Source organism: Oncorhynchus masou, chromosome 23 (assembly GCF_036934945.1).
Source record: "Oncorhynchus masou masou isolate Uvic2021 chromosome 23, UVic_Omas_1.1, whole genome shotgun sequence".
NCBI classification, from domain to species: domain Eukaryota; kingdom Metazoa; phylum Chordata; class Actinopteri; order Salmoniformes; family Salmonidae; genus Oncorhynchus; species Oncorhynchus masou.
This window is the reverse complement of record NC_088234.1, coordinates 14,898,371-14,908,597: the sequence shown is the minus strand read 5'-3', so window position 1 is coordinate 14,908,597 and position 10,227 is coordinate 14,898,371. Positions and strand designations below refer to the sequence as shown.

General features: G+C 39.1%; 1 protein-coding gene across 1 annotated transcript; it reads right to left on the bottom strand.

The window, feature by feature from the left end:
- Window positions 1-1,227: 1,227 nt before the first annotated feature.
- Window positions 1,228-5,068, bottom strand: LOC135511254 (fucolectin-1-like). Its single transcript, XM_064932877.1, has 4 exons — window positions 5,064-5,068; window positions 4,534-4,746; window positions 2,438-2,615; window positions 1,228-1,284 (listed from the first exon to the last, which is right to left on the bottom strand). Exons 1-4 carry the CDS (start codon window positions 5,066-5,068, stop codon window positions 1,228-1,230), a joined length of 453 nt encoding a protein of 150 aa, XP_064788949.1.
- Between the last annotated feature and the right edge of the window lie 5,159 nt (window positions 5,069-10,227).

Genomic DNA, 10,227 nt, shown 5'->3' with positions numbered 1-10,227 from the left:
CAGACGATACACTGTGATATTACTCAGGTTACTGCATTTATTTATATTCTATAAACTGTTCATACATTAACTTACATTCTTGCCAGCTCTTTCTCAATGTTTTAACAGGTGATTCTGTTGCCCATTTGAATGGTCACTGCACAATGAAATGAAAACACCTAAAGCTTTTCTTCTATTGAGAAAAGACCAGATTGGTTATAGTGCAAAGCAGGAACAATGAGTTTGCCACAAACTTCCCTAAATATTTAGAAATAACTTTTTATTTAAAAAAAAGATACGCTTGAAATGGACATGGCCTAATTGACTCAACAACGCAAAACATATATTGATGTTTAGCTTTTTTAATGTACCTGAAAATCAGTCTTTACTTTGGTTGTTTTTCAAAAGTTGGCTGGCTAACTCATTGGTGCTGCTTTGGTTCGTCAAAAGAATGCAGGCTTGAAGTAATATACTTGACAAAATCATGTTCATTACTTGAAATGAATAGGAAACAAACTACATATCAACTGATAATGTTGTTTCTACATACATTCAAATACCATAAAACTTCAATGAATCACCCCAGAGTTTATTTGCTTAAATCACTGAACACAACAGATACAGGCTTCTATTTCAGCCAGGCGTCTAGTTCCTTAATGCATACATTTTTTACTCATTTGATTGTTCATTGTTTAATTCCAGAATTCACTACCAGCATTTAAATTAATTTCTTTCACTAATGTGTTACCATTTACACACTGTGTCACACTTCGTTTATCTTGGTAGGCTTTTATAATAAAAATAAAAAAGAATCCTTGACAGAAAGTTATTCTCCTCTTTTGACAGTGCATTTAAGGCAATTCCTACGTTCACCACTAGATGGCAATCAGATGCTTTCTGGGAGTCTGTACCCTCAAAGATGTTGACTGCTTTTGTGCTTGCCAGTTAGATAGCAGTTCTCAGCTGTTAACAGCCCATGGCTAGAAGTTGCTTACTGTCGATAGATTTTTTATTTTTGGCATCATTTTTTTGAGTCATTACTGAATTAAACCATTTGGAAACAATTAATGGTAATTCATGGTAACATCGTAAAGTTAATTTCATTAATTTAATTTGAAACAGGAATTTATTTGCTGAAATGTGTGCCGTTGCCTGGATATTAAAAGGGACAGGCGGCTATTTGAGACTCGCCGTTTAATTTAAGTTTTGCGGTCGGTTGATTGGACTGTATTGATGACAATCTTAAAACTATTGTGTCTCCTTAGAGTCTCTCACCAGGCTAGCCCTCTTCAGGTCCACAGACACCTGGAAGAGAAATGACATACAGAAACTCTTTCATGTACTAATTGAGTTGACTCGCTAACACGTTCTCTTCTTACAATAACAACTTGGCAATAAGATAATAAGACCCAGAGTTGGGGTTGATTACATTTCAATTCAGTCAATTCAGGAAGTAAACTGAAATTCCACTTCCACATTTTCATAATTGAAACACATTGAGGAAAATTTGAATAAAAGTGTCTGTTTATTTCCTGAAATTGAAGATCCCAACTCTGATAAAAGCCCAATGTCTTCATTGCCTTTCTGTGCAATAAGGACAACAGTCTGTAATATGCTCCTTGTTGTTACCTGTCTGTGTGGGTCCACACTCCTTCTCTTCTTCCTCATGTTGGAAAATCTGTCTACCTGGCTGAACGTTAGACACACTCTGTTTCACGAGCTATAGATGCAGCTAGATGAAAGTCCAAGAGCCCTATCCCCCCTCCAGGTTCATCTCTCCATATATGAAGGCTTTGTTATGAAAAGTTTGAGAAGTACTTATTTCTGGGGGTTGTAGAATTGAACTGCTCTTCTCTGGACCTTGATGATTAATCACACACACAGCACTCAAACACAACTGTTCATAAACAAAGACACATTCTATTTCTCTCTTTCTCCCCCTTCCCTCTCCCTCACTGACTGCCTGGTCTGTCAGATCAGCATCTGATTGGATCTTCATCCTCACCACCGTTCTCTTTGACTTGGGGGCTGAAATACATTTGCTGATATTTTTTATGGTGCAAAATATTTCAAATCTTTGCAATATACCGGGAATACCACAAAACTCATTAGGACTTGACAGCATGCTTTAATTTGACATATTTCTTTAACAATGTGCTGTCCAAAAAGGTGATTGTTTGACTACAGTTTACTAACATGAGCAATGCGTAATTAGTTTTCTTTCTATATCACACATTGTTGAAGAATGTCACACTGCTAGATAATGAGTTCCAATGTATTATTTTCACAGATTTGTACTAATTTGCATTGTGAAAATGTATCCCACCGAGTCACAAAAAAAACATTCTCAATAAGAAACATGTATCATCTCCACTAAATCGAAGTTCGATACGATAATAAGTATGTTCATTAAAGTTATTATTCGACGTACCTTCTCTGACAGAATAAATAAATGTACCAGGAAAGAAGTACCTTCTGTGGAAGACTCTGGAGTTTTGACAGTGGCAAATACTTCCACCTCACAAAGTGTGAGCCATACCGACCTGCCAGGGATGACCACAACAACATAGCGACCCTCCATCACATTACACTGGAAGGTGTAGGTCTCTCCTGCTGGGATGATGATGACAGCACAACTGAATTAGAGAGAGAGAAAAAGAGAGGGGGGGCGGGCGTGAGGAGACAGTGAGAGAGAGGGTGGGAGAGAGGGGTGAGATGAAGGGGATGGAGTGGGGGAGAGAGAGGGAGAGAGCTAGGGACATGATTATTATTATACAGTGTGTTGCTTTAGTGAAAATGCCTTTTCACTCCAGGAAGACTGAAAATATCAACATATTTAATGAATCATAGTTTTTAATGTGTCTCCTTGGAGTCTCTCACCAGGCTAGCCCTTTTCGAATCACATAAACTTTACAGTCAATCAGAATTAAAGTAAAATGTTATTTATTCTATTTCAGTACTCACATGGGGTTTTTGATGCCATTGTTCTCCAGTAAATTACCGATTTGGATCTCAGCAACAAGTTAAACTAAATGCATGCTCTTCAACTGATCGCTGCCTGCACCTGCCCGCCCGTCCAACATCACTACTCTGGATGGTTCTGACTTAGAATATGTGGACTACAAATACCTAGGTGTCTGGTTAGACTGTAAACTCTCCTTCCAGACTCACCTCAAACATCTCCAATCCAAAGTTAAATCTAGAATTGGCTTCCTATTTCGCAACAAAGCATCCTTCACTCACGCTGCCAAACATACCCTCGTAAAACTGACCATCCTACCGATCCTCGACTTCGGCGATGTCATTTACAAATTAACCTCCAATACCCTACTCAATAAATTGGATGCAGTCTATCACAGTGCCATCCGTTTTGTCACCAAAGCAACATATACTACCCACCACTGCAACCTGTATGCGCTCGTTGGCTGGCCCTCGCTTCATACTCGTCGCCAAACCCACTGGCTCCAGGTCATCTACAAGACCCTGCTAGGTAAAGTCCCCTCTTATCTCAGCTCGCTGGTAACCATAGCAGCACCCACCTGTAGCACGCGCTCCAGCAGGTATATCTCTCTGGTCACCCCCAAAACCAATTCTTCCTTTGGCCGCCTCTCCTTCCAGTTCTCTGCTGCCAATGACTGGAACGAACTACAAAAATCTCTGAAACTGGAAACACTTATCTCCCTCACTAGCTTTAAGCACCAGCTGTCAGAGCAGCTCACAGATTACTGCACCTGTACATAGCCCATCTATAATTTAGCCCAAACTACTCTCTCTCCCCCTACTGTATTTATTTATTTTGCTCCTTTGCACCCCATTATTTCTATCTCTACTTTGCACATTCTTCCACTGCAAATCTACCATTCCATTGTTTTACTTGCTATATTGTATTTACTTTGCCACCATGGCCTTTTTTTGCCTTTACCTCCCTTATCTCACCTCATTTGCTCACATTGTATATATACTTATTTTTCTACTGTATTATTGACTGTATATTTGTTTTACTCCATGTGTAACTCTGTGTTGTTGTATGTGTCGAACTGCTTTGCTTTATCTTGGCCAAGTCGCAATTGTAAATGAGAACTTGTTCTCAACGTGCCTACCTGGTTAAATAAAGGTGAAATAAAATAAATAAATATATTTTAAAAACTCAGAGTGAGAGTCTTGTTCTGTCCAGGGATGACCACAACAACATAGCGACCCTCCATCTCATTACATTGAAAGGTGTGGGTCTCTCCTGCTGGGATGTGGGAGATGACAAGACATCTGAAAGAGAGACAGAGAGAGAGTGTGTGTGAGAGAGAGAGCACATTAGAGGGAATGAGGACACTCTACAATGCACCATAGAGAATACAATCATTCTGTTAAACACACAGCCACAGAAGCATCGATGAAGACCAATGTATCGAAACACCTTCAAGACAGGACATAAAAATGTACAAAGTTGTTGATGCCGTTGTAATACAGACACAGAACAGCTCCAGAAGAATAAAGATCATATCTGAACACCGACAAGAGAATAAATAAATATGTCCAAATGTCTACAGTATGTGTCACCTGGGGTTGTTGATGCTGTTGTTACCGATGCGGATCTCAGCACCATCAAGTCTCTCAGGAACAACATCTCTGTTGGTGATGGTGACAGCTGTCACTCTGTACAGATCCAGCAGGTCCACTCTCCACCAGGGGTTGGTGTCAAACACAGTGCTGCTGCAGGATCCACCACTGTTAAAGTCAGATGTGCAGTTTCCATCAGTGACTTTGCTTGGCCTACACCATAAATCCCAAAGGGAAGACTGAGGCCAGTCCTCTCAATGCCACGTTGAGAGGACTGCACACCATAGCAATATGTTTTGCAACTGAAAATGTTTTGCAGGTTAGTTCAGGTGAGTCCCTCCCTATTTTGTCCATTTTGTTCCGTTTGGTTCCTAGTGAATACACCTCAGATATACACATCACCATCCCCCTGTTCACACACACCTGCACCAACTTGTATTAAATGTAATTAGTAACTGTTAATTGGGCACTTGAACTGAATGAAAGTTATTACGAGGCCGAGCTTCTGTCACAGCGGCAAATGCTTGTACTTCATGCATTGACAAGTAGTCTAACGTGCTGTAGGGTAATGCTGATCATTAGATCTCTCTGACTTTTAGATGGAAGGGTTGGGGTCAATTCAATTTCAATAAATTCAGGAAGTTCACTGAAATTCCAATTTCTCTGTTGAACTCTGAGTGGTTGTTTTGGTCCCTGTACAGAGCCCGGTGAGTTAATCAGAAAATAGAAAGTCACACATCGTTTGAAAGCTACAAGACTTGTCTTTTTTTCAAATGGAACTAAAATCTTACTGCTGGCAATGTCATAAGCATCTCTTAGAGTTTAACTTAATTGGAATGTGATTTACTGTCTGTTTTGACAGGAACTGAAATAGAATATACCCTAACCCTTGTAGGGATTTAGTTCTCACCAGAGACAGGGATAGCTCTCCTACTCCACTCCATGGATCTGGGATTTAGCAACATATTCATCAGTCAATATGAATTAATAACATTAAACATTTCCCCCTTTTCATTATCTTTTAATATGATCTATTTCTGGACATCCAACACCTGCCTTGTGCTTTAGCATGTAGATGTACTATTCTTGTCCTTTTCAACATTAGACACATACCACAAACACAAACTTTAATTTGTGTAATAATAACCAATTTTTTTATTTATATCATCATTACTTTTATATTATTAGCCAAGGTTATGAACAATAAAATAATATATCTTATCCTCCCGTGACTTCTTCGCTCCTCTCAGTGTGTCAATGGTGTATTGGAGGTGAAGTTCCAAAAACGAGAGCACTCCATAAATCAAACGCGCTCAAAAAACGGACCATAAATGTAAAGCACATAAACTAACACCACATAACATGAAACAATTACACACAAAACATGATAGGAACCAGAGGGTTAAATACAAGTAGATTGATCGGGGAAATGAAAACCAGGTGTGTATGGAAATAAGACAAATGGATATATGAAAAATGGAGCGGGGATGGCTCGAATGCTGGTGACGTCGATCTCCGAACGCCGCCCGAACAAGGAGAGGTGCCGACTTCTGCGGAAGTCATGACACAGTGTGTGTGATGAATCTTCTTCTTCTCGCTCTCTTATTATTCCCTCTGTCCGGACAACATTCAAACCTGGGTCATGTTCATTAGGGTACACAGCAGAAAAAATGTAGCAACGTTTTGCAAGGGGATTAAAAATAAGTGTTTGTTATTGGATAAGATCAGGTAGTAACTCATTCACTGTTTCAATCTGGTTTCTTTCATTTGGTGCCTTATGAATACAACCCTGTATTAGCCAAACAATGGGAAGGTAAGGTGATATTTATTTGGTTAGCAGTGGTCCGTAGCCCACCATCCCGTGTGTGTGTGTGTGTGTGTGTGTGTGTGTGTGTGTGTGTGTGTGTGTGTGTGTGTGTGTGTGTGTGTGTGTGTGTGTGTGTGTGTGTGTGTGTGTGTGTGTGGTGTTTCCCGGGGGGATTTGGTTAGCAGTGGTCCGTAGCCCACCATCCCGTGTGTGTGTGTGTGCGTGTATGTGTGGTGTTTCCCGGGGGGATTTGGTTAGCAGTCATCCATAGAACCTCATGTACTACCTGAGGTGAAATATGTCAACTGTGGGTTTTTAACAACATTGCTTTTACTCAGAATGCATCTCACTTTAAATCATTACAATCAATTAATATATTACTCAAATGTACAAATAATGCATATTAAACTTTGAAGTTTTTTTATTTATATTAAACCTCTACTTTGAAATATATACTTAAAGACAGAACCAGACAGATAAACAGAAACATCCATAATAATTTATAAAGTTATATATGCTTTCTCCCAGCAAGAAAGAAAAACATTTATATAGATGGAAATACAAAATAGATATAATGAACTATATTTATTATAAATTCAGTTTAATCTAAACCTATTTTGTCTCCCTGGAGTGTTTTAGTGCTGGGATCTCACATGTCCATAACCCACCACCTCAAGAGTGTGTGTGTGTGAGAGAGTGTCCTTTTCCAGAGACATCAAACCTGACAACATTCTGCTGGATGAACACAGTAAAACGGCTCAGCCAATCATATCTGCTTTATGGAATGCTTAGCTAGCCAATGTAACATAAATCAATACAATTAGTGGGATGGTTAAACTGTGTATTGTTGTAGGTGGTACAGACTCTGATTCCACCAACATGCACTTCCAACCCCTAGCTCTGCACAAAGTGAAGGTAAGTTGGCCGAGGTATTTACAAGCTGACGGCTGAGATAGTTACATTTACAGTAAGCATAATATAAACATGAATAGGGTATTGTTACGGCTTTCTAGGTGTGAAGGAGAGTCGGACCAAAATGCGGCGTGTAGATTGCGATCCATGTTTAATAAACAAACATAAAACACGAATCAATTACAAACACTACAAAACAAAGAACGTAACGAAAACCGAAACAGCCTATACTGGGGTAATTTAATAAACACAGGACATCAGGACACTAAGGACAATCACCCACGAAACACTCAAAGAATATGGCTGCCTAAATATGGTTCCCAATCAGAGACAACGATAAACACCTGCCTCTGATTGAGAACCACTTCAGACAGCCATAGACTTAACTAGAACACCCCACTAAGCTACAATCCCGATACAAACACACCACATACAAAAACCCATGCCACACCCTGGCCTGACCAAATAAACGAAGACAAACACAAAATACTTCGACCAGGGCGTGACAGGTATGGTTTGTGTTATGAGGTTACAGGTGGTTAAAAGTACCCTGAGGACCACAGAGGACCACCTTCCAGACCACACCATCAACTTTAATCTACCCCTTTTCTCTTCTGACTTCTAAAACTCAGGTTATCTGGAGTTATTCCATTGTGCCCTGATGAAAATCAAATCAAATGTTATTTGTCACATACACATGGTTATCAGATGTTAATGCGTGTGTAGTGAAATGCTTGTGCTTCTAGTTCCGCCCATGCAGTAATATCTAACAAGTAATCTAACCTAACAATGGGGTCCCCAAAGCAGGGGCATTTTGGGTACACAAGCATGAGGGAGCAGACACTCGTTAGGGTTATGGAGGACAATAAGACTGCAGGACAGAAACCGGCAAGGGGCTGGTTTCTGTCCAGCAAGGGGTGGCAGGTAGCCTAGTGGTTAGAGCGTTGGACTTGTAACCGAAAGGTTGCAAGAGCTGACAAGGTACAAATTGGTTGTTCTGCCCCTGAACAATGTAGTTAATTCATTGAAAATAAGCATTTGTTCTTAATGAAGCAGAAAATCAATAGTTATTGCTGGTGTTTTATCAAAGTTAGCTTGCTAACTGATTGCGTCAGGATAAAAACACTAGGGGTGAGATTATTTAGTTACCCTCATCATTTAGTGGCAGATGTACATTTGAGTTTTCCAGGAAATGGTGTGACAGAAAGAACACTGCAGTGTTACAAACGTTATTGCCTAACCTGGCCCTTATGAATGAGTGAATATCCATCGTAAAACAGAAGGTCTCCCCTGGCCCTTATGAATGAGTGAATGTCCATTGTAAAACAGAAGGTCTCCCCTGGCCCTTATGAATGAGTGAATATCCGTTGTAATACAGTAGTTATGGTCTACCCTGGCCCTTATGAATGAGTGAATATCCATCGTAAAACAGAAGGTCTACCCTGGCCCTTATGAATGAGTGAATATCCATCGTAAAACAGAAGGTCTACCCTGGCCCTTATGAATGAATGAATATCCGTTGTAATTCAGTAGTTATGGTCTACCCTGGCCCTTATGAATGAGTGAATATCCGTTGTAATTCAGTAGTTATGGTCTACCCTGGCCCTTATGAATGAGTGAATATCCGTTGTAATTCAGTAGTTATGGTCTACCCTGGCCCTTATGAGTGAGAGAATATCCATTGTAGTCGGAGGTGCATTCAAAGAGCAGTCAAAACACTGATGTTTCTAAGGTTATTGCGTTTATTCATATTCTATAAACGATTAATACATTAACTTACGTTCTTTGCCAACTCTTTCTCAATGTTTTAACAGGGGAGTACATCCATTTCTAGAGAATTTCTGACACACTTAAAGCTATGCTTCTATTTAGAAAAGACCAGATGGGCTATATTGCCAAAGAGAGTTAGCCACTGACATGCCTAAATATTCAGAAATCACTTTTTATTTTTTGAAAGATAAGCTTGAAATGAGTATTGTCCAATTGACTCATCAACTCAAAACATATTGATGTTTAGCTTTCTTAGTGCACCTGAAAATCTGTCTTTATTTAGTTTATCAAAGTTGGCAGGCTAACTCATTCGTGATGCTTTGTAGTATACCCCTTATGTGACTTTTGATCAGTCAAAAGATTGCAGGCTTGTAATAATATACTTGACTAAACCATGTTCATTACTTGAAACAAATAGGAACCAAACTGCATATCAACTCATACATGTTGAAAGGAATGATGTTTATACAGACATTTAAATTAGATGGGCGATATGGCCAAAATATTATATCACAGGACAGTATGACGGTATTTGACTGTGTTTTTAGTTTTTGAATAATAAAAGTTCGACATTTGCTTTATGAGTAGTGAGCGATCCCAGGGTGGCAACACATACATTCCAAGTGATTTCAATTAGTCTTTCTACACTCTGTTTTATACTGTTCAATTCAAATTCAACCAAAACAAATGTCAGCACTTTTGTGATTTCTGCATTTCCTGCACTCAATTGGTGGAAAAAGTACCCAATTGTCATACTTGAGAAAAAGTAAAGATAGGTTAATAGAAAATTACTCAAGTAAAAGTGAAAGACACCCATTAAAATACTACTTGAGTAAAAGTCTAAAGGTATTTGGTTTTAATTATACTTTGTCAAAAGTAAATGTAATTGATATGTACTTTAGTATCAAAAGTAAAAATCATTTCAAATTCCTTATATTAAGCAAACCAGATAGCACCATTTTCTTGTTTGTTTTTTTAATTTACAGATAGCCTGGGGCACACTCCAACACTCAGACATAATTTACAAACGAAGCATTTGTGTTTAGTGAGTCCTCCAGATCAGAGGCAGTAGATGACCAGGGATGTTCTCTTGATAAGTGCGTGAATTGGACCATTTTACTGTCTTGTCTTTGGAATCATGGAAATATGACTATTCTATAGTTAGAATATAATAGTGGGCACTTTGAATCCAGTGTTGTTTGAGA